At 39.5% G+C, this 25,717-nt stretch overlaps 1 protein-coding gene across 6 annotated transcripts in view; it reads left to right on the top strand.

The window, feature by feature from the left end:
- Nucleotides 1-1,277: 1,277 nt before the first annotated feature.
- ofcc1 (orofacial cleft 1 candidate 1) overlaps nucleotides 1,278-25,717 on the top strand; it is a 95,552-nt gene continuing 71,112 nt past the window's right edge. Inside the window, exons 1-11 of one of the 6 annotated variants that reach the window (XM_008438695.2) lie at nucleotides 1,278-1,376; nucleotides 8,439-8,520; nucleotides 12,327-12,393; nucleotides 12,780-12,959; nucleotides 16,053-16,157; nucleotides 16,806-16,889; nucleotides 20,026-20,262; nucleotides 20,535-20,632; nucleotides 21,953-22,039; nucleotides 23,325-23,395; nucleotides 24,675-24,786. In XM_008438695.2, the coding sequence (XP_008436917.1) occupies nucleotides 8,503-8,520; nucleotides 12,327-12,393; nucleotides 12,780-12,959; nucleotides 16,053-16,157; nucleotides 16,806-16,889; nucleotides 20,026-20,262; nucleotides 20,535-20,632; nucleotides 21,953-22,039; nucleotides 23,325-23,395; nucleotides 24,675-24,786 (1,059 nt within the window). In that variant the 5' untranslated portion in view covers nucleotides 1,278-1,376; nucleotides 8,439-8,502. The other 5 variants (XM_008438696.2, XM_008438698.1, XM_008438697.1 and 2 more) reach the window with 5 other exon arrangements.

Genomic DNA, 25,717 nt, shown 5'->3' on the forward strand with positions numbered 1-25,717 from the left:
CCTTTGAGGTTTGTTTGAAGACATCCTGAACACCACACAATTTGGGGATGACATAGTGAAAATATTTAAAGTAACATTAAGATATGTGACAATTTCCAAAGCTTGGAACGCACTCGCAGAGCAACTTTCAACGGTCATTCCTCAGTGTCTTTCATCTCACCATACAAACACGTAAATCTTCTAAAAAATAAAAATCACTATTGGACAACTGCAAAATCCACCAAGTTATGACTGAGAAGAAGTGGGGAACGAAAAAACAATCAAGACCCTCGCAGCAACTCTGGAGGATGTGCAGAAATTCAAAGCTCAGGTGGGATATTCTCTTAAAACTTAACTAGTAATTCTGCATTAAATATTCAGTCACAGTGAGCTGTGACTATTCCCCCACATGGTTCGTGTGTCATCCGGGTCACATGCCCGAAACCCAGCAATATGCAAAATTCAATGAGACTTTTGCTAAGTTCATTTATTTTTTTCTTGGAAGCTGAGACTTGGAGCAGAACATGGCTGAATGTAGAGAAGTTCAAGATGTGTGAATCCACGTGCGATGCTCTCATATATGAACAATCTGCTTTCCTTTTTTATAAAAGGCCACCAATGCCCTCATGACTTTGTAGTCATAAATAAGGCAGTCTGAATGTTTGTTGTAAGGGAATCGTTAGCTAGTAGCTCATGATTTTGTTCCAAGGGGGACATTAGTGTTATTAGTGCCAGGCCAATCCACTGGGCATTCTCTTACTATTCCTCACAGCAGCCCCAGAGCTTGTCGGCTGTCTTCAGCAAAGAATTATATTTGTGTGTACCTCTCCATTAATAATGCATGGTGCTACGTTTGTGTGAACTGTCATATACTACATAATAGATATTAAAAAAGGCACCGGGAACAGTTTAACGTCAGTTTGGGGAACTACATTGTAATGGAGAGTGGGAGATCACAAAGCAATCAGTTATACCTTTGGTGTCTGTGTTTCTAGTGAAACACTAAGTAAACACTTGGTCAAAGGAGCATCCTGCCACAACTCCCATTAATAATTCAGCATAGCAAAGAACACAAACATTAATATAGTATTGCCACCTGGTAGATTGAACATGTTCTTGCCAACTTGAATGTTGATGCTAAAGTTTTTTTTTTACTGCCACCAATTGTTCTTTTTTAATCAAATAAGTCTAATTCCGAATATCTATCATTAAAGTTTATCCGTGCATAATTAATTCAAGACTTTCTCTTGTTCTTGTATTTCAGTCAATGAGAGTGAGGGGGAGGAAGTTATCTGACACCATGTGTGTTGTGTGCCGCTTAGAAACGCCTGCCCACTGTTAGGCCGACGACTGAAGAGAAGCTGCCCATGAAATGGCAAAAAGTCTGGCTTCATAAGGTAATATTCCGATAAATCCGAAGAGATACTACAGATGCAATAAGCAATATGATGTGTTACTTTTTTATTGTAAGATACGTGGTTCATTTAGTCTGATCAAAGTCTGAAAGAAGCTGGTTTAGAGAGGCAAAACCTGTCGAAAGATTTTACACCGCCAACAGCAAGCAAATACATTTTAAATTTATTATCTTTATACCGCATTAATCAAATGCAACACACATTTTTAAATAGACACTTCAGTACAGTTAATTTCCATTTACTTTACTGTTGTAAATTAAAATTTATCTTTGAAAATAAAGTTTAATGCTTCGGCAGTGTGTTTTTGAGTGCATATGGATTTAAACTGCTTGGCATGGAGGCAATGCAGCTGTTTTTATACGGCTGAAATCGCTGATGTGAGGTGGATTAGGTGGTGTTGTACATTAAGAATGGACCTGTATTTGTTGCTGCACCACAGCTCGATCTTGTGACTATTTAACACAATAAGACCAGATCCTCTGATCGTGTGCAAAAAAGAAAAAAAAGAATCCCAAATGAGAATTTCAGGTTGGATCACACCATAAAAAAACCCCAGTAAGTTAGAGATGGATGGAGCTAAATACAAGAAAACCTATGACAGGGTTCACCTTCCAGGATAGCAAAGAACCCCAAACATACAACCAAAATTACGATGGTATTGTTTAGTTCAAAAGTTATACATGTGTTAGAATGGTCCAGTCACAGTCCAAAAACTAAATCCAAATAACAATCTTTGGCAGGAGTTTAACATTGGTTGAGCTTGAGCGGTTTTGAAATGGAGAATGGGCAAAATGTTCAATATTTGGATGTATAAGATAATTTTCCAGAAGACTTGTAGCGGAGTACAAAGTTCTCCAAAGTATTGGCATTCTTTGTGTGTAAAAAAAAAAAGCACTCCAGAGTTGTTATTTGTGAGCCTAAAATAAAAATCTGTTAAGATGGTTTAAAGTTAGGCTATAAGGGGGTAAAACGTGACAAAAGTGCAAGGGGTGTAGCTACATTTTGTCGACTATTATTTATAGGACTTCTGATAGTTTATGCCAGTGGTCCCCAACCCCTGGTCCGTGGACCGGTACCGGTCCGTGGACCAATTGGCACCGGGCCGCGCAAGAAATAATTAAATATTTCCGTTTTATGTATTATTTGAGTCTGGAGGATCTTTTATTTTGAAAATCCTTTAACCGGATTCTCTAGGTTACTTGCGCACCAACACTGAGCCCACAAGCAGCAAAATGAGTAAGAAACAGATCAGATGTCTTTGGAAAGTTTTTTGCAAAGGGGAAAAGGCCCAGAGAAGAGACAGGAGAATGGATTTATCTCAGACCGGTAGGTGACTCCCACATTACAAGCCTGCTCTGCGTAACATGCGGCGACCGGCTGCTAACAAGGCAATGAAGCTTCAAACTTCTTCGCCACGTAGAGACCAAGCACGCTGTGCATATAAGCAACACTTCGGATGTCATTGTCTCCCATCACTCCCAGATGGGACCGTCTCGTTGCAGAGAAACAAGCTCAGGGCTCCCGTTTGTCATTATCGTGAGTAATAAATTTTCACGAAAGTAAAATGTTCATTTTTGTGGCGCGTCTGTATCTTATTTTGAAGGGATATGTAAACGTTACCATAGCGACCAGAGTCAGAGAGCGTTTGGACAGTGGTCGAGTAGAGTAGAGCTTGTGAGGCTTAAGTTTGGTTTAGACGGCAAGATTTAAGAATTGTCGGCCGATTCTCCAAACCTCTGTGACCACAGAGCTGATAAAAGTACAACAGGTTCGATCGGTTCGTGTCTCCAGCCACATGGCAGGAGCAACACATCACACGAACCGATTCCAGTCACGAACATCCCAATTCCAAAGTCCACAAAACTCCCAGCATAGCAAACGGAAATTTAGAATAACCAAACACGGATGACGATGTAGAAGCAATAGTGATAGTTTGTGGAGTCATTTTAAGAGATAAAAGACGTAACAAAAAGAAAAGGCGGTGGATAAAAGACGACGGGAGCAGCCGCTCTATTTGCTGCACTATGACTTGGAGGGGACTGTTTTTTAATAGTTAACATTTTTAACTGAATAAACATAAACATATATAATAATGACCTTTACATATAATAATAAACATTTCCACATGTCATATCCGATATCCACCGGACTCACAGTTGCGCGATATGTCAGCTGTTTGGGATTCCCCTCTGTTCTTACGTCACCACGCTTTCTGATTGGCTATCAGTCACATTCAGCAGGTTGGATTCTCGTTCCCAGTCAGAGAAAACCCCACAGGCTGCGATAAAAAGACCAAGACAAACCAGGGTTTCCCCCAGTGTATTTTAAGCCTGGCGGCCCGCCATGCTTTACTAGCCCTGCCGCCAGGCTAAGCGTTACTTATTTACGTTTCTGGGGGTCGCTTTTTTTTAAACCGGGCTGCAAAGAAGCGTCTCTGTTGCTCTTAGCATTTCACTCGCAGAGCAGATTTATTCCTAAAGGATAGGTTTATAGTTTGTGCATTTAAAGCCTTAAACCCGACAGCGCGCGGACCAATTACACCCCTGGCGCCTCTGCGCTTTGCCTCGCGCGCTGCCGCTGCTTTACCTCAGCGCGGTTCGCGCGCGCCTCCTTTCACTCAAACTGGACTCAGGCTGACGTATATGGATATTTACATCAACTTACTGTGAGGAATTATGATCCTTTGGAGAACTCTAGGTAAGAGTTTAAAACCTGCCGCGTTAGCTCTGGTTGCGCAGCTCTATGTGAACAGCAGGAATAACTTAGCAAATTCAGAGGTCACGTTGTGAAGTGGTGAGAATGATTTATCTTTGTGAACGAACAATTATAGGCGGCGTTTACATCTCAACAGGCAGTGTGGCTCTGTGTCTGTCTTCCCTGTAAAGTTTATGTCTGTGGTCCCGGTTGGGCGGAGCGTTTGTAGATAATGAGCAGCGCTAACCTGATCATGCAGCTTCAGCCCGGTGAGGAGCTTTCGCGCTCTCCTCGGAGTCATGCATTACACTGATTTTATATTATTTTATTACTATTTTTAGTATTACTTTTCCGGTTACACGATGCATCAAACCGTATCAAATGTGTCGTCTACTAAGAGTTAATGTGTGCGGCCACACGTAGATCTGAGAAACTCGTGACGGTCAGGCACGGTGGAGTCCCATGAACTTGACCAACCAAAACAGTTTCTGTGATGATTAAAAACTCAACAGACACGAAATGGAACAACTACTAAAGCCAAATCTCCCGTTTGTTGCGCATCTCTGCGTAGTGCAGCAGATTACCTCATCATGCAGGGCCAGTCCAGGGCTGTATGAGGCCTTGAGCATACTTTGATTTAGGGGCCCCTTTTGTTGCTAAAATCATCGGCACCTCCAACAGCTTCTGTGTTAGATTTAGTGAAATATGTAAGAATTTAATTGGTAGTTTAATTGGCCAGCCTAAAAAGCAATAAGTTATAATCGCAGTTTGCTAATTTTTATTTGTAAATTCAAAGATTAAACTCACAGCATCAGATTGTTGCTATGGTAACAAAACAATCCAACTATGAATATTGTTGGATATAGCTGGAAAGTTTAAGGAACTTTCCAGCTCCTTAAAATCTTGCATTTAAAAGTTAAACAAATTAAAATCATTTATCTGTGCCTAAACAATTGAATCAAATTTAACAGCTTTGATAATCTCAATAAACAAGTGTTACATTTATGTATCTGTGGTCTGTTTTAAAATATTAGTGTTTATGGGGCCCCTGAAGCCCTAGGGGGCCTGATGGAGCTGCTGACTTAATTTGGATTAAACAGAAGTGCAAATTTGTTGTTTTTAGACAAGTTGTGGGTTTAAATAGCATTTCACTGGAGATGTTTTCCTGAAACATATAATTACAGAGCAATACTTTTATATTTCCTGTCAACTTAACATCTTTTAATACAAAAATACGGTGGACCGCCTCGACGCCCCGACCACCGGGCTTAGCGAGTTTTCTGCGGGAAACCCTACAAACCAAATTGGGCATATTCAGGATTTAGCGGGAACACCAACATGCAGAAGCCTTATCTGATGGTTCACGCCCACCCCCGCCCGGGGCCGCAGCTAAATTTCCAAGTCTTGACCGGTCCGCGGTAATAAAAAGGTTGGGGACCACTGGTTTATGCAACTTTCTTCAACCAATTCATCTGGTTTGCAAACAAACCGAATGCTGCGATATAAACAAAATTCTGGTAAAAGTCATGAAGAGGAATATTCGATACATTTTAGCTGCAAAATTCAACACAGCAATTAAGTGGAAAAAAAAGAGGGGCTGTGTTGTTGAACTCTGAGCAGAGCTGTTATTATTTCTTTCATATCTGAAAAATAAAACGCTATGTACAGGTCAAAAAACAAACACATTAATAGAAAACCCCTGTATGTATAATTTAGGTAGGCACACATTAAATAATTCAGCGCACCACTGAACTCATACATGTTAATATTGCTTATCTGATTCTAACTCAGTAACTCAGACGCAGCGAGCGCTCCAAATTCTCATGGACCTGAGGATTTTTTCCAGCGTAGCTGTTGTGTTCAATAACTGCGAACCTTTAGCAGAAAAGTGAATCAGTCATTTATGTGGTTCACAACAGCGTTGGCAACCTCTCTGTTTAGAGAGTCAGTGTTTGGCAGGAGGCTCGCAGCTTTAACAATTAATAGACTTCTCACAGCATCACAATTTTACAACCTGTGTAAAACATTCACACACGCAAAGGCACACACAACTCTTTAAATAACCCAGAAAAACAGTAAAGCAAACCAAAAACAGGAATGTTTTTGGCTTTTGGTGTCTAATTTAATATAATACACATGTAAAGGAAATGCTGCAAAATATCGTCTGTGTCTTGAAGTATTACCCCTCTTCTGGTGATAAGTGCCACTGGATACAAATAGAGACAGCTGAAAATATGGCTAAAGAGTTTTATTCTCCACATTTGTTTACATAATCAACTTTTTTTTTTTTTTTGCGGGCCATGATAAGGCTACATGAATATCCTGTGGTCTTTGCCTGGCTAATGTGAGCGGACCGCACACTGGCTCTGCTTTCTCTGAGTTATTACGTCGAGTGTAATTTGAAACAATTACAAAAACACTGGCCCACTTGTTACAACACTCATTTTCCCCTCACATATACAAACCACAGATTCAATAGCTTTACATGTTTTTCAATCACACCCAGTGGAGCAGTGTTCAGTGTGAAAAAGTGTAGCATTTCATCCCAGCTCGCATGGTATGGGATAATCTTTCACATTTTGCCCGGGGTTTGTTTTGCTATTTCAGCAGAAACTTGCACGAGCCATGTGAATTACCACAGGAAAAAAAAAAATGATAAAAATACCAAATGATATTGTATCAGATGTAAATGAACAAACAAACTTGAATAATCGGGGCAAATAATTTGTTATCTCTGAAAATAAAGGCTGTTTATTATCCTTTCTTCTCAAAGATGCATCGCAGAGATAATAGTTTTAAACATACAAGCAGAAAAGAGATAGTGTGACATAGCTTGGAAGGAGCTTCTTTTTTCGTTTTTCTGCACAGTAAGCTTCTGTGATACAGAAGTGAAGCCAAGCACTGAGGACATCCTTCTTTTTTTTTTCAATAGAAGGAATTGTAGTAAAGATATTGACATGAAAACTGCACCAAGTGTTGGTAATCAAAATAATCTACGCATACAAATTAATTCATAATTTATGTGTAAAAAGCGAGATTACACAGAGAGCAAGAGTTGATTAAGAAAGTAGAGGAAAACCTTTGTTGTTGTTGTCAGCATCAAGAAGTCTCCTTTATGTTGAAGCAAGCCCCATTTATTAATGAAGAGGGATTTTTGGCCACATTCTCCAAACAAAGTTGCTTCAAATTTTGAAGATGCTGCCGGCCTCTTCTGTGTATGCAGTCTGATGTTTTGCTCTCTCTGCCGGTTTTGTATTGGATTCCGGTCAGGTAACCGACTGGGCCATTCTAGCAGCTTTATTTTCTTTCTCTGAAGCCAACCAGAGGCTGTCCTTGGCTGTGTGTTTGTTTGGGATTATTGTCTTGCCAAACAAACAGCGCTTCATATTCAGATTTTTTTTGTTTCTATATCAAAAATTCATTTATCTTTCAATTGTGTTAAGTTTACCCGTACCAGAAAATGATGTTGGCGTTTCTCGTAACACTGTTGATGTGTTGTTTATATGTAAGCGTCATTTATGACATGACATCCAAGAGTTTTGGTCTAGTCTAAACAGATTATATCCTTGTAGTCTAGTGTTATATTAGCTTGTCCAAAAGTTCAGCCAAAAGTGTGAAGCAACATTTGTACATGCTTTTTCTTCACCAGTGAAGTCTTGTGCAGCATGGATTATATAGTCCTTTATTTTAAATAGCTTTATCTACTATTTGTAACTCTTTCTAATGCTCTGCAATGAACAACTCGTCTGATTATTATTTTGTCTCCTTTGTCTGAAATCATGTGAGGAGCACCTGGGCGTGGTTGGTTTGTAATGAAAATCTGTCTCTTCCACTTCTGGAATATGACTAAACATTAGCATGTTTAGAAAATTTGAAAATAGGAAACACTTAAGAAAGCATGTCGCTTTACGCATTATACAATGCTTATTCTGTAATACCCTTGTCAAAAGAAACCTTTATATATTTCTATCTATGAGGATTAAAATAGCTGAAAAATATTCTTCAAATGTCCAAGACTTTCTTTCTGTATCATTTTATTTTCTACTTCTGAAATATCATTAAGTTTGGACTTGTTTTGATATGTGTGAATGTGTTGGTAACTTGAATCAATATCAAAATCTGTTGAAAGTTTTATGACAATATATAGAATAGAAATATGTAGTTGATAAATAAAACATGGACATATTCACTTCTTTGTAGTGGTGGTGTTTTTCTTTCTGTTTTTGCATTTTTAACTATAATAACTGCAAGTTTTAAAACGGTATCAGTCAGGCTCATGCGGCTAAGACTGATGTCTTAATTTTAGCTATTTATTTTGATGAATTTATGAGAAGTGTTCTTGTCTTTCAGTCCATGGCTTACTGTTGCAGAGAGGTCACAGCCAGCCTGTCTTGATCTTTGGTCGTTTGCGGAGATGGACGTCTTTGGCAACGTGAGTGCAGTTCCACTTCTGTTCCTCATAACAGCATAGCTGAACTCGAGAAGGCCATACCTCATACCTCGGACCCTCCCTCTCTCTAAAGGTGCTGCTGCAGCCTGACCATTGACATTTAACATTCCTCTGCACTGCCTCTGCATTCTCAATGGGGGATTGAGGAGAGCAGAGGCCAGTGCCCGGTTCTCAGGGGTAAAAACAAAAAGGCTCTTGAAAATCCCAAAGAGTTCCCATGATCCTAAGAAAGACCTTGATCCGACCTGTGTTAGATTTCCATTCCATGGATTAAGGGCACACAAAAAAGGGACATATTTGGGTGATTTAGTTTGTCCCTTGGCCTGGATTCTGATCAAGGAAGTATCAGAGTTCTTCTGGCTGGCATTAAAATATGTGGCATGGTAATTTGGCTAAAATAAGAATTCATGAAATCCTTTTTTTTTTTTCTTTCTACCCACAAAGCTTTCATGGCCTTCATTGAAACAAAGTCCCTGCAAAACACTTGTAGTGACATTTAATGGTGGAAAGTTTTCAAAGTCATTTTTCAAGGTTTTTCCACTAACATACACAATCTGTTAGCATCAAAGGAGCACACATGCATAAATAATTGACTAATTCACTTAAAGGGGGCCAGCGTAGATTAATTAAGCTTGAATACTAATTATGTTTTTCTGTCTACACCAACCGACGCAGTTGTTGTTTAGAAGAAACTGTTTGGTGGGTCGCAATTACCGTGCTAGTATAAGTCTGCTCTGTAAATTAAGACGCTTGCATATTTTAATGGCAGGGCCGGATTTTTCTTTGAAAGAAAATGCTAACCTTATCTTTAGTGACAACGAGGGGGCTTTGTAGAGGTTCTCATTGTTCTTATGACATTTCACATTTCATACAGCATTTTTAGTTTTTTTTTAACTTGTATTTAAAAAGAGACTTTGTGACATTAAAACATGACAATCGTTTAGGCCTTTATTGATTTTTCAACCTGTTTGGGTCTAATCCTTCAAAAAGTTTAAGTGCAAAGAAATAAACAATGTAGGATGATTAAAAATCTTTCATATGTCACATCATTGTAGAAAATCTAACATTACAGCAAGAGACAACATATGCACAGAAGCATTCGTGGCGGGCTTCTGAAAACTTCCATCACTTCCAGAAAATCTCACGCCCCTGACTCCTATGTGCCTGGTGTTTCGAGTGTTGGTCTGGAAATGGTAGCTCTAAAGTTGTCCTAGGGAAGACGAGCTCTCGCTGTCGACTCTCCCCTGGCAAGCAGCGTGCGCAGTGACAGAGGAAGACAGCTCAAAGCTGGGGCCTTGTTTACAGCTGTGCGGGGAAGAAAACAGGCAGACGTAAATGAGGGTTGACGGTTTCATGAAGCACAATTGGTTGACGGCAGATTCAATGTGACTGGGCTGAACTGGGCGATGATCCGTACAGTATGCAAAATTCACTTTCTAGCTGGTCTGTGCCCACCAGCCCCTAGCGGCAAGCGGTCTTCCCCAAGCCCTTCTAGCTATGCCTTTGAATGCAACGAGAACTGAACAAGGCATTGTTGTTGTGCTCTATTCATTTTGACAACAATCGCATTTAAAAGGAAAGAAAGGAAATAAGTCACGAATTTCTTTTGACACCACAAATAAACGATTTTTTTTTTTTTTTCTGAAGCTGAATGCAGAGTTCACATTTTGGATAAAAATAAGCATGGGACTAAAAAGACAAAATGACAGCAGGATATTTGTGCTGAGTGTAATTGCAATGGTACAGCAATAACTACTTTGCACTGGGGAAATGTATAATGGGACTAAGCAGTTGGGTTTTGAACCGTCATTTTACTCTCAAAACTTTTGAATTTATTTCATAAACCTCTATGACACTTTCTCCCCCTTAGGATTAAATTCTTGCTGTCATTTTGGAAGTGCAGCATGTGCATGTTACATCCACTTATGACATATCAAGCAACAGGCCTCGTATGGTCTGAGGATGTTGTCAATGTCTCCTGAAATGCCTCTCCTTCTAGCTAACGACAGAGAGGCTAACATGTAGATCCGATTTCTAATGACAGTAGCCAGGATGTGTCATGCACGGTCTTGCTTGGTTTGCAGAAGGATTTTTTTTTTGTCTTCAGAGTAAAAAATAAAAAGGGAATATCGGGTTGTTTTTAATTAGCAACATTTCTATTAACTTTTCTATAATTGTTGCTTTGAGTACTTTAATTATAATATTCTGCTCTTGCAGATGAGTTAATTGCAAACACTCATCCCCATGTATGCATTCACAAGATACTTACCTCAAATTTTAAATTTCTGAAAGGTTCTCACCATTTCCAAATCGAGCACTTTTCCATGACGGGGCTTAAAATGTTTTCTCAAAAGGATGAAACAAAATAACTTCACTGGAAAACAGTAAGCCTTCCAAATATTTGATGAACATTTTGCTCTCTTAACGCCTCACTGACGCTAAAAATCGCACACTTCTTCACTCAGTAACAGAATTCACACCAAAAAGTGTTTGGTATTCAGCATTCAGGTATCTCGCTTGTGGTGACTGGGAAAAGATTGGATTTGTTGGGATTCATCTGACGGCTCAGTTTTGGTCAAAGTGTAATTTGTCCACTTTTGGTCACCTGATGATTCATTTTAATTTGACGATTAAGGAGTGTACGGAAAATGGAAAGAAAACACAAAAATACAGGGAGACAGTCATAACCAATGACATTTTTCTCTCATCTTTGCTACGACACAGTATGTACAAATCGCAGACGATGATTGGTACCCAGTCGAAAGGAAAATGGTTTTTAAATAAGTTACAATTAGATAAGCATTAATCTCAGTGGTATAAATGAATGTCTTGCTGTAGGGCTTGTCGAATGTAAAAACAGATTTACAAAAACCCCTCTTTCCAGATTGGTCTGGAAGTCATCCTCTGCTATTTTAATTGCTCTGTCATTTAAAACTGAAAAAGCCCCCTCTGCGCCCCCCCAACAACAGTCTGCCCCTTGATTTTGCCTTTGAAATTAAATATTGTATACAAATACATGCTGTTCATGGGCATGAGCACCGTTCATCACTGGAATCTGCATAAAATAATGCTTAAAGAGCTCCATACGCTTTAAGCAACGGAGCTCTTTCATATGGTACGTTCACATGTAAACATATCAGTAACACAAAAACACAACTACTTATGTCCTTTCCCTCCTGCCTCTGCATTGTTCTCCTGCTTTGCAGAAATGAGAGAAATGTGGGAATGCGGCTTGTTTCACATGTTTATGAATTCAAAGAAAACCATACTGGCTTTTGGATGTCTTTTTTTGTTTTACGCAATTGAAGACCACCTACAGGGGTACTTTAAAGTTACCATTTCCCCACAGAAATGTATAGGTCTCGCCTGCAAACGCGGCATATTTTATTTCAGTTTTATTTGGAGGCTTTAACATAAGTCAGGAGCGATTTAGGTAGACGCACAGTGACGCAAAGAGAAGCGCAGACCATGCCTGTGCACCCTCATCCCGTTCGGTTAAGAATGCACAATTTTCCAGGAGATACTTTTGTTGCCTCGTCGTTTTAGAAGCGCGCAGGAAGTATTTTAATGTGACCTTCATTACACATTCATGTCAACTTTTCTTATCTATTTATGATTAAATTCTTTTCCACTCCTGTTGTTCAATTAGTGCTTGACCCCTTTAGCGGCGATGTAAATTAAATGACATTTCAGTGTCGTCCCATATTTAAAATACTGCGTTAGTTGCGGATCATAAATGATGATCTTCATTCTGCAGCTAATTTATTCATTTAACAATTTCCCTCCAGAAGTTACAGCAGAAGGCTCTGCAGCAACCTAAGCAGAAGAAATCCAAGTCGGCTGAATTTCTGATGGGTGAGTCCTGCTTGATGAGTTATTGCTCATAATTTGTGTAAGGATTAATTAACTAATTACAGACAAATGGCTTTGGGCTAAATTTTGCTCTTGCTTGTCAGGGCGCAATTTGTAATTATTTTAATCATTTCTTCTCCTCTTTTTTTATCCTCCTCCTGCAAGATTCTGATTTAATTTTAACCTAATTGTGTTTTAGTATCATTTGAGGAGGATGCGCTTGAACATTTAGAGGCATAGTAATCAGTATTAGAATTGTTTTAATAATAAATATGTCTAATAAAAAATAAAAATAAAAAAAAAATTGTGGTGAGTCATTCTGACCTATAGCTGTTGTTTTGGCCTGTGTGTCAATGCCTTTCAATTTATGTTGCTGCTTATTTTATCAGGGAGCGAGGAGAGAGCTGCTGTTGTGGGCATAGAAAATCCTGCGTTCAATGGAGAAGGAAGCGCCGCGCTTTCCAATTCTCCGAGTTGGCTGGGGAGAAAAATGCGAGGTGACAGGCCAGATAGCACCCTTGCAGCTCACCAAAAAGAATTGGAGCTGCAAGCCCCTGCCAGTGAAAGAGGTGAAGCTTCATTCTTCATTAGCCTCAAATCTGTTGACAGTAGATGTGTTCCTGATCTAACCTTTCTCTCGCTTCCTCCTTCTTTTCTCTCCTGCTCTCTCTCTCTCTCTCTCTCCGTTCGAGGGGCCCTTGGTCCTGGCATTCCAAAGCAAGCGTGTCCAAACAAGCACGGTGGTATAACTTCTTCCGCTGGAGATCGCTCTGCAGTAGTGGGTGTTCTATCTCTATCTAGAAGTACCCTCGACACAATCAGCCTTGACTCCCACTCTCGGCTACATGCCTTGTGGTGGGCTGGAGTCATAGGAGAGTGCATTTACATATGCTACTATGTTACCGAGCCGATCCGCTGTCTGTGTGGTGTACTCACAACACCCCCGAAACACGGCTTTAGGCCAATCAGGCATACGAATATGCCCCTTTATAATTCAGTATGTCAGGGAGAACTCTTGAGGAATGGGATGGTAAATTAGGATGCGTTCAAGGTTGCGAGCGTGCCAGTTTTTCTCAGGGATGAGTCACATTTTAGATTCTTGATTTAATGTGGCTTATTTTGCTTTGGCTGTGGATGGTTACTAATTATTTTACCCTCATTGTCATTATTAGTAATGCAATGGAAATAGAATCAGACTCACGTGGGAAGAAATGTTTATTCCTGAGTTGTTCTCCGAAAAGTGCAAATCTTTTATTTTGTCTAGTGTTCCTATAAAATGCGTCCTGGGGTAATACGAACAACACCACTGTTTTAAAATGGAAAGTGAGGCACTATTCAGTGAATATAAAAATACAGTGTAATAAACACTAAAACATCTGTCCCTTCTTGTCTGCTACTGGAAGATGTTTATTTTTGTTAAATTATGTACAGTAAATGTTTTTTTTATTGTAATAAATTTAGATTTGAATGTTGAAGGCATGAAGTAATTGTTAAAGCAATCCTTTTTCTTTCTGAACATGTGCATTTTTATGGCCTTTCACCTACCAGCAGTGTTATTAAACTGAAACAACATAAGATCAACTGCTTATAACAGGGGAAAACAACTGCAATCAAAAAAGTAACATTTGTAACAAAGTTTAAAATCAAATTACGTAAAAAAAGTTACATAGTTAACAGTGTTAACGAATTGTAAACGGCAACAAAACGATTACTTGCAAAGGTTTAAAGAAATATAACCTGTGAAAAAGAAACTATTTGTAAAAAGTTACTGAATTATAAAAGGTATATAAAAGGTAAGATTTATTTCACTGTTATCAAATAAACTATATGGTATAAAATATTTGTAGCATAGCTAACAATTACAAACTACTTAAAATAAATATTTACAACACTATTTTCACCATACCACATCAATAAAAAGAAAAGAGTTGACAAACTACATAAAAACAGGGCTCTCATCTTAAAGATGCAAAGAAGGGAAAAGTCTATATTAGCCCAATTAAATAGACATGTGACAAAGATCTATTCTAATGCATCAATTTAAAGATGTTTTTGTGCTGATGTAACTACTGAATTCACAGGTTTGCATGTTCTGTTTTACTGTTTCTCATAGAAATGTTAGACAAGATGCAATGTTATATGGCAATCATATTTTAGCAACACATTGAGAAACAGATTTTTTTTTTTTTTGACGCAGTCACACCAGCATACTTGGATTAAATAAAAAAAACTTGGTATCTAGCCAAAAATAACCTTAAAAAGAGGAATACAAAATATAGCAATTAGCTTGTTGAATTCTGAAAGACTTGGTAGTATTTGTGTAAAATTTGTGACGCTTTAACTTAAAAAAATAACTCATTATACCATTTCTGCTAACAGTGTCTCGGGCTTTCGAGAAATGTTAGTTTCAGATACTCTGTATGTAAGAAGAGATAATTGAAATTTTCATTAGAGGGATGAATTGGAGGGCAGCCAGACTATTTAGGTAAATCACAGCTATGACTCAAAAGGCGATTCACGAAGCTACTACCATTATGCAAATTTGTGTTTGAAGAAAGAGTTTCATAACCTCAGAGCTATTTGGAGAGAAATTATTCAAACTCGTTGCTAACAGTGTAGAGGGATTTAACATGTGAATTTCACAGTCAATTTATGGCGCCATTGAAAAGATCACACTGCAGCTCCTCAGTTAATAAGTATTTCCGTCTGAGTGTTTAACTTCACAGTGCGGACAGCGTGTGCAAACCCATTGCAGAAATTTTAGATGAGCTTGAAAGGATCTCTGTGAACTCTGTCATATTTGGGTGGTGGCGCTCCAATCCAAACCCACCTATTGACAACCTTTAAGCATCCAAGCCCCAACACATTCAGATTCCTATAAAGAGAGGCCTTGTTTCAAATAAGTGTCATGATTTAATGGACCATGCCCCTACAACTTGAGAAATACAAAGTACAGCAATTTTGGATAGGAGTGAAATATTCAAGACTTGTAAATGAGAATGATTTGTGGTCAAGGAAGCTGCTCGGCAGTGTGTACTCTCAATGGAACGAGCCCTGAAGTCATTTGATTCCCATAAACTGTGTGGCGCAGACTTGATACCCATAGGTCAGTGATTGCTAATAAGAAGTCAATGAGACAAGGGCTCGGGTTATTTTCCTTTGGATCGGGTCCCCCAAACTCGCCTGGTCCTTAAGGCCGCTGACCTCGGAGTATTTAGAAGGTATTGTCTTTGAAATTCCAGGTACTTTAAGGCTTGTAGACTTTCTCATTAGTTTCTTTTGAACATGGCAAACATATGGGAGTTGTATTTAAGAGATTGCCTGCCTTGACCTTTTGCGGCATGCTAATTAGGCCCCAGAGCACTGCAGGCCATAGAGAGGTGCTCTGAGAAGCCCAGCAGTCTTTTTTTTCCCACTTCGCTCTCTGCTGCCTCGGAACTCGTCTCGTCTTGGCACTGCCTTATCTTGCTAGCCCACCGCTGCCACTGCCCTTCGACAGTGTGCGTTTCAAAATTAAAATTTTGCTTCATGTGCTTCTAATAACCACTAACCTGAACCTGTACAACTCCCTCCTTCCCTTCTCATACTCTCCCCCCACACACACACACACCTCCCGTCTCCCTTTTCCCAACCCTTCCACTCTCCCTCCTCGCCTTCCAAAGGAAATGAACGTGTTCGAAATTACTTTGACCCGCCACCGCCAGAACAGACAGACCCAAGGCAATGCGAGATGGCTGGGGTCAGCGCCGAAGATGAGCTGGAATTAAGTATGCCATTCTCTGTCATAATGGTTCTCCTCGGTTCATTAAAGAGGGGTGAGAGAGATCACTTGTAGCAGGCTGCCATTTGTGACGGCGGGACATTTTATGTAAATACACCAAACGATGGCATCACTAGATTGGCTACCCAACTCGTTGTCATTGATGAAGGTCACGAATCATTGGTCAGTTTTCATTTCACTGTAGAGTTTCCTCTCCCCAGTCAAAAAGACACATGTAGAGCCACATCAATAGTTTGCAGCCTTCTGCTAAAATGGGCCTATTAAAAGCAAGCTCTTGGGAGCCAAGCAATATGCATGTTATAATGAAACCTGGCTATTAATGGAGAAGCCATTTCACCTGTATCTTTTGGATATCACTGCCTTGTAATATCAAAGGATTCACCAAATCAAATCTCATCACATGATGACAGGCCAGCTAACAGGCATGTTAATGCTCCTATTTCATTACCCCCATCTGCACGGACTTCATTTTCACCCTCTTCCGCTGCAGCCAATGTCTCCAGTTTGCAGGCTAAGATGTGGTTTAGATTAACTTGTCTGATAAGTTAAAAGTAATCTCGAAGCTGATAAATGTATGAGGCTTTTTTTTTTCTCACAGAAGGTGAAGTCATTTTCTGAATGTTTTGGTTTGTAGAAATACTGAAGGCAGACGAAAACAGACTGTATGAAAGAATGACGGCATTGCTGAATGAAGATGAAACCTTTATAAACATACCTGGTATGTATCCCATTAGTACTCTGATACTTTGTCTTAGTTAGCTTTAATATTCGCCACATTGTTAGATTTCATTGGTGACTTATGCTATTGATCAAAACATTGCAGTGCAGAATTTTGAAGTGTTGGAAAAAATGCTACATGTTTATTAATAATTTATAGAACTTTCAAAGGATTGGCAGTTTTCTTCAGCCTCCCTTACTCTGAGGCATTTAAATAAAATCAGTTTACCCAATAGCCATATGATGTATCAAATTTGCAGAACAAAGTCGAACCGTGTGGGGGTTTGCAAAATAGCTATCCCCCTAAACTGACAGGCCAAGTTAGGAGAACATTAATAAAAGAAGCAGCCAAGAGGGCCATGGTAAATCTGGAACTGATACAGATTTCCAAAGCCCTGGTGACACACTCTGCTGAAGGTTCAACTATCTGTTCTCTCCACCGACCTGCTCTTTTGCCAAGTTGAAAGAAAGCAACAAGAAGCCTCACTTGCAGTTTGGGACAAGCCATATGGAGGAGACGGCAAACTGGTCACATAGGAGCAAATTTTAAGTTGCATCCAAATCCATGGGATGATGCTTGGGACTGGATACCAATACACAACACACTTTTCAGATTTATCTCATGAAAAGTTTGCAAACTTTGGATTCTTCTCCATCTAGTTCACAATTATACACTACTGTGTAGAGGCGCATAAAGCGCCAGTAAAATATGCAGAGTTTTGTGATTGTAGCACAAATGTGAAAAAAGTTTAAAGAGTGTAAATACTTTTGCAAAGCATTGCACCCTTCCAAATTATAATAAGACTTAAATATTCAATTCTGTGAGTACAACAAGCTATACAAGGATAGGATATACATCCATAACAAGACTACAGACATATAAAGAATAAAGTCAAAAGGGACCCTACCTCGTGCTTTCCATGGATGGTAATTGTTTTATGCCAGGTGTGCCTTTCCTAATTAAGTCACTTTCATTTCATACTGTATTTATCAAGGCGACACACAGATGGTTAAAGCTTGGCATTGTTCTTCGTGAAGACTGTTACACCAGATCCCTTTGCCATGACGCACACCTACCTTGTAATTCCAGCGCACGAGCGATGGGCTTAGGCCCGCTTCAGCATGGCAGAATTTAGAAGGCTCGCATTATTCCCCATTGTTTTGGATTTAGCTGTACTACTGAGATTAGTGCCCCTATTCATTGTCTCGGGATGTTCATAAAAAATCCCACCGGAGAATGTAAAGAGGATCTCGGATTAACAGTTCCACGCAATAGGCTGAGAGACAGAGACGCAAAGAGCGACACCAAAGGAGGGGAAGAGAGCTCGTAGTCCTGTGCTGAAGTGAAACTGTGGCGGCTGCCAGTTAACACTTTGCGAAGCAACAATAGACTTCAAAACAATTACCTTATGTAGTTGTATGGTTGCCTCCCACCGGTATAGACGGTACAGTGTTCTACGTGGCAGCAGGGCAGAAGGGGAGTATGTCTTCATAGCTGATCCTGGTATTTAGCGACTGCTTCTAAAGCTTTTGTTTTTCCCTGTCTGAAGCCATGAATTTCACAAGCCAAAGAATGGATAAAGCAAAATATTAATAAAAGGGACAGTGGCCAGTGTTGAGGATGTTTTTTTTTTGTTTTGTTTTATCAAACAGAGATCCTGCAAAAACCTCTTCTGTCTGTCTAGAAATAATCTTTTTTTAAATTTTTTTTTATCTTGATGGATTCTTTTGCTTTGGCTCAGCGAGGTACAAACACAGAACTGGCACTCTTTTCATTCCTGTTTTCTGCGAGGCGTGAGGCATTGATGGCAACTTCTTTACAAAAAAGCATTAGACAACGACAACAGTTTTGGCTCCTACACATGTTGGACTGCACACGTTGAATACGCTCTATGCTGTAAAGGAATTGTCATGTTTTCTGTCACTGAGGGAGGACAACAAAACCGCAAAGACACACGGCGAGAAGATTGTATCTCATTCTTGCAATTAATTGTAAAGAAAGTGTGATCCTGCAGCACTAGAACTGCAACTTATGTCACCTGTATTCTACTCTTTGAAACTAAGCTTTAGTTTATTCACAACTTTATGCTGTCTATCTAAATTTCAAAAGAATAATATCTCAAAAAGTATTGTTCTGTTACTTTAGCATGAAGATTCGCAAATATATTAACATGCCGCAAATATTTAATTATGGTTTTTTGGTCACTTACTTTTTAAGTCACTTAATCATGAGGCAAAATGAAAACAACAATATTTTAACAATTTTGACAAAAGTCTACAACATAAACAAATATATTCTTCTTTAAGTAATTGGTGGTGCTGGATTATAGTTTGACAAAGTTGAGGGGCTGATTACAATTGCATGTCACACTTTTCAGGTTTTCTTTGTGAAAAATGTTGAAATATTTTTCCTTCACAGACATGCACCGCTTCCTGTTTTGTTCTATCAACAGAGGTGTTGGAAAATGTTTTGCCCTGAGAATGAAAGCTGACAAGTTGAAAGTGCTTGTGGGCCACAAACAAATAATGAATGAAAAGGTTAAAGATTATGTTTAGATTTTGATTTATATACATCTTTTATTTATTTATTTGTAGTTTAAAATCTCATTTTAGAAATGCTTAAAAGTCACTATCTGCATCAATAGTCCTTGTTTACAGGCCAAATTTATACCATTCTTGAATTGTGACCAATTCACATAAAATTATTTGGACACCCTTGATCTATCACACAAAGTTCCAATAAAATAGATTTAAGAGTGTAGTTAAAATGTGGGAACATATGGAAAAGTTCAAATTGTGTGTCTACTTTTGGAAGTATATGCCGAGATTGTGAAAGTGCATGTGTAGATCTGTCTTGTTTTTTTTTTTTATTATTATTATTTTTTTTTTTTCATTTTTCTGCATAAGTACATGACTGTCCACCTCCACGCTTTCTGGGCAAAAGCACACACGTCAGCGTGTGTGCGTGTTTGTTTGCGTGCATGTGTGTGGAGGTGTGCGTTTCCGCTAAGTATGCTCATCCATCAGCATGCGAATGCATGTGCCGATGTTTATGAATGCCCATCCGCCTGTGCATCTGTGTGTGCCTGTTTGTATGCATGTGTCTGAGCGTACTCACCGATGCGTTATCTCTCCAGGTACGCTGCAAGCCTCGAGGGATGAGGAGGTGTTGGAGGTGAAGGCGGGTGATCTGGTGCTTCAGCGGCGACTGCTGCTCCACAGTGATGGTGGTGGTGGTGGTGATGCCTCAGGCCCCAGGCCCTCCCAGGCCCATACCATTGCCAAACCACAGGCAGAGAGTAGTGCTTGGCTGGGAGGAGAGACTGGACTCCAAGCAGGGAGGATGGTAACAGGCAGGGAAAGTGCTGTAAAAAGTAATGCTATTCTTTTATTTGTTTCAGAGGCTGATTTGTTGTGTAGGCATACCGTTACAGAATAACACTTTTCTATGCATTTTTTTTTATGGTTTGTGCAGCTTATATGGTGGTATAGGGTTAATGTATGTTAATGTGAAAAAACAAATGTGCTCAAGATCTCTCAGAGATATTTGAAAACTCTATAGTTTGTTGATAAAATTAATTAACTGAATTCACATCGCTCCAGTGATATTCTAGACAATCTTTGGAGTTTTTTTTTTTTCTTGCAGCAAGAGCAGCGGAGGAAGTGATCCCCTGCTACGCCCAGCAGCTGAGGGAGCGTGTGCGGCCTGACATGATCACGCTTGGCAGCCTTTCACTGCAGCAGGTCAGTGCTACAAAGGAGGAATATCTGTGTCATCATCCCATATTCACCAGCACATCAGCCGTGTCCATTATGCTGTGTATCAGAGGTTTGGCTAATGGACACGGTGTTTGTGTGTGTCTTAACACGCGTTTGTCTGCTTTTGTCTCTCTGTTTGTAGAATGTATAACTTGCTTTACTGATTCTTCTCTTTCCTTTTTCACCCTGGGTTGTGTGCTCTCTTGTTCTGTAATCTTTATTTTTTTGCATTTGTTTTCACTGATTTCCTAAAATCTCAGCTGATTTTTTTTTTTTTGTGTGTGTGAAACAAACACTCAAGGGTTTTTCCGAGGTTAGATTACTCATTCTAGTTTAGCCCAAAATTAGAACATGGATTTCAGCTTTATCCTTTATACCACATGCAATATTCTCACCTAATTCATTTATTCAGTTTGATTCTGTCTTTCAACTTTCATCTATGTCTATTGCTTATGCTTGCTACTTTACCCAGTCTTATGGTCTTTTCAGTAAAAAATGGAGCATGACAACATATTATTTTACAACAGGGGATTTTACAAACTAGCACTAAGATCAGACGCCTTTCTGAGAAAAAAAAAGTGCATGCTTATACTCCCCCAGTCAAAAGAGGAATGAGAGTAGACAGAAGAATGTCAGGGTTATATTGTCTTGGGAAATCCAGTTTGCAAAAGCATCGCAGACATTAATGCAGAAGTTCTATTCACTGCATTTTTAGTTCTAATCTCATTTGAAAAGACAGTGAGAATATTACATGAATAGCGAGCAAATGTAACATAGGAACAAAGGTCCAAGTGTTTTCAATGTCACTTGGAAGTCACTGCAACAGTTGACTCATCTTCGCATAAGTGGATAATCAGTGGCATCCACTCTATCAGTGCTGGGATCAGTGTTATCTTATTCTGGTAAAATATGCACATGCTCCTTTGCTGTTTGCACACCCACCTTCCAATGAAAGAACATTATCCACCAGAGATTTCACATCTATTTAAAAATTATAGCTTTTTTTTTTCCTCTTTCTTCGTCTGCTAGATGCTGTCACTTAGTAATGTCAATGTATCTGAATTGGGGGGTGTGTGTGAGTGAATGTGCTGACTGAATGTAAAACTGGCTGAAACACTCATCAAATGCTCCATGTCTTTAGGGTCTGGCTCAGTATTGATTGCCTGCAGATTGCATTACAGTTGCTCCTTGTGCTTAATTCTGCTATTATGGTGCACTGTACTGTTTCATAAGTCTGCATCTATAGAACGTGTGTGCGTGTGCATGCGTGTGTGTGTGTGTTTTTGTATTTACATGTATTTTTAGCAACCAGATCCGAAGGGAACCCAGGAACAGAGTGAGTGGGCAAAGAGAAAAAAAAGGCTAATGGCTTTCTTCACTGGCGATGTCGAGGTAAATGCCCATGCATTGTATGGAAGCTGAATCAAGTGTATCTATATTTTTAGCTTCCCGAGTTGTTTACAACCTTTACAAACCATGCTCTCCTTTTTATTTGCACTATTTATTAGCTTCAGGTTAACATTCTTTTTTGTATGTCTAAATGCAATAACAGTTTTCTTCGCTCACCTTGTGCCTTGCAAAAACATTCAAACTCCTTATCCTGTCGCACGACATCAACACAAGATGTATTTTATATCAATCTTGTTTGATTAATCAACCCAAATGAGGACAGTGGCTCACGCTGTCTATTTGTGGTTGAGTATTTACTGATTTTTCTGAGGAACGTAACTCAGTATTACTCATGGCAATTTTGCTTATTTGATGATTATTTATTTTTTATGAAATTCAGATTGCATTGAGACTACTACTTTACCTGCTACTGGCTGATGTTTGCAAAGCAGCCAATCCATGAGGGTCATTAATTTACTTTGGCATCGATTGGCTGCGGATATAAGGAAGACTGTAGCTGTTAGCTTCTGCGGTAGTGCTAACATTGTTTCAAATGTGCGCATTAATGCGTATTAAGTCATATTTAGTGTTTGTTTGATTATAATAGGTGGCTACAAGTGTTTCCAGAGGGAATTTTAAGTAGTTGCGAATTTTAACTATTCGCTAGTATATGAAACGGCACCAAACAGCGCAGAGCCGAGCCTTACTGTTCATTGGAAACGATGCAAAGAAACAGCCTAATTAAAAAGCTTCAGATTTTTTTCTCTGTTTCTAATTTTTAATTTGAAGCAGACTTCAAATGTGAAAATTTTTTTTGCTGTAGCCAGAATAGTTCAAAGTTTCTTCGGTCAACATGCAAAGTGCAAGGTTTGGGGAACAGTAACAGCGGACACACCATACCCCCATCAAGCATGGTGGTGAGAGCATCATATTGTGGGATTCTTGTCCTCAGCAGGAACAGGGACGCTGCTAAGAATTGATATCAAGATCAAATGAATGATCAAATTTAATCCTCCAGTAGGACAATGACCCTGAGCAAACAGCAAGCAGATCAAAAGTCTCATTCAGACCCCCCAAAAAAACATATTTTTGAGTTAAAATGCCCTGGTAAACATCTAGACCTAAATTCTACAGAAAAATATGTTTCAACGGTTAGAGAAATAACTCAAGGAGTGAAAATATTCTCTCAAAGGCACTGTAATTTGTAACATTACAGAATACAAACATTTTGATAAAACATTTAAATGAGAGAAATCCCTTCAATTGATGTTTTTTTTTTTTTTTGAAGGAACCTAGTTCACAGAGAGACTGTGATGAAGTATTAAGGCCCCAGCCCAGAGTGAACACATTGTTTCAGTGGTAAGTACAGCTCCTTTCACATCAACCCACCCCCCAACCCCTCATATGTAAAACTGATGTCACGTGACTGTAATCATTAATTGTGTGAGAAGCATTTGTATTACCGTTGACGCGCCAGATTCATATGTCCTCTGCAAGGCTTCTGCTGTCAGCAGGCATTGCATTGTGGGTAATATGGCTCAGGGGCACAGAAATCTGTCCATGTCATTGGGCTAGGAGGTGCATCAATTCTTGCTCCGTCCACTTTGGTCAGACTTCACATCTCGTGGCGAGAGCCCCGCGGGCAATCTAGCTTAGCATGTTTAAGTTTTCATTAATTACCGACTACCATGCTGGCTGAGATGATAAAAATCAAGAAACTAGTGTACGCGTCAGAGCCGCGGCTTGTGCTGGCCCGTGTTATGGGTGGGTGGTAAGTCGGACACCAGCCCTGTCAGATGAATGTGATTTGGAGTTTAGCGAGATGACCTCCTCCAGACAGCCTTGAACCCTGTAAATCCTTGCTGATATCAATAGTGGGTGGCTATTAGACATCGGAGACTTTCTACGCATCACCCAGGGCTACATCTGCCTGAAATGGAAAGAGAAATGATTTCACTTTTCTCTCCCTACATCTTTGAGAGAAAGAGGGAGAGAGAGAGAGAGAGAAAAAATTAGAACAGACACAGAGCTGACTTGTGTTTTTGTAACAAATGTGTAATTCATTTGTTTCCACCGTTTCTGATTTAATGGAGGTTGAGTAATTGCATTAGGAAGCACATTGTGCCATGTTGTGAACTGATGAAAGCATGTGTAATACTTTTGATAGGCAAACAGAGGGGAGGGAGAGAAGGAGAGAAAAGAAAGAAAGACCCAGCGCCCGTCTTTGATGCAGAGCGTTTATTTGCTGAATTATCCTTCCTTTAACAAGCATCTTATCCCCAGTCACAGGCAGGCCGGGGCCCCTGTGATATTGCTTTATTTTGAGGAATTAAGAGAGGTGGCGAGGAGACGAGCGAAGCAAGCGCTTATTACATTACCGCTGATAAGATTGAAAGGCAGAGAAAAGCAGGGAGAGAGAAAGAGAGCCACAGAGAAAAGAGGAAAAGCACAAAAGGAGAGAGGAATGGAGAGAGAGAGAAAGAGGGACCCAATGGAAAGTGTTTTGTTGTGCTGTTATTAGATTGAGCTGCTGTTGGCTACAGAGTGGAACAACAGAGGGCCCAAAATGCAGGTGGCTGTTAACAGGGTTAGCCCCTCGTACTGGTGTGTGTTACACACAAATGTTTGTGCACTGCAGCAAAAACCTCGACAGCCTGTCGATCAGAGCGCTCGGCGAAGGCCAAGAAGAGGCGGCGGCGGCCAAAGAGCTCCCACAATCCTCCTGTTCTGCATCACGGCCCTCGTGGCAGGTAAGGCGACGGTGGACTGAGAAACACACTTCAGTTGGACTGAAAATAAGGGTGTGAAGATGGGAAGAAACACATTTCTCAATTTTTCTCTGGGTTCAATGGTCCCATTGGTTTTCACTTATATTCTCTGTAACCTGAGATTAGAACATCTTGCATTTCAGAAGCTAAAAGTAAGTCCTAAAAGTACACTTTTTAGAAGATAAAGTACACTTTAAAATACAACTATTATTACACCTTGGTAGGTTGTCACTTAGAACAATTCCACTTTTTGTTTCACATTTACAAAACAAGTGTGTGTGTGTTTTTTTTAATAGCATATTTAGCTGATGGCTTTAATGCAGGGATGCTGAGTGAAATAGTGACATATGTGGGTGAACTTTACCCAACAAGACTATATAGTAGGGTAGCATCAAACCTGCTCTCAAGTTAAGAAGAACCAAACTGGTTCTTTTACAGAACAAAGAATTAGCAACGACAGCAGCAAAGTATTGGAGCTGCCTTCTTGGAATTGCCTTAAGAGTGTGATGTCATGGGAAATATATCGATCCTATTTACAAATTACAAGAAGAAAACAGCTTTGTTTGGTAACCCCCTAACCCTCCCCACCCCAGGAAAAATCTGCTAAATGATGTAATTATATGTAATGAGGTAGTGAACGGTACCAGTGAGAGAAAGGGGAAATTAAGTGTTTCCATATGAGCATGCCTATACAGAGACATGCAGTCTTATTCAAACAATTTGAATATTATTGAAAAGTTCATTTATTTCAGCAACTCAGTTCACTAAGTTAAACACATTATGATAATTAATTACACTCTGACTGGTGTTTTCAAGCTTTTCTTTCTGTTAATTAAGATAATTATTTTTTTGCCTACAGCTAATGAAAACATGACATTTAAGATTAGAATATTGCATCGGACCAATAAAAAAA

Source organism: Poecilia reticulata, linkage group LG20, assembly GCF_000633615.1.
Source record: "Poecilia reticulata strain Guanapo linkage group LG20, Guppy_female_1.0+MT, whole genome shotgun sequence".
NCBI classification, from domain to species: domain Eukaryota; kingdom Metazoa; phylum Chordata; class Actinopteri; order Cyprinodontiformes; family Poeciliidae; genus Poecilia; species Poecilia reticulata.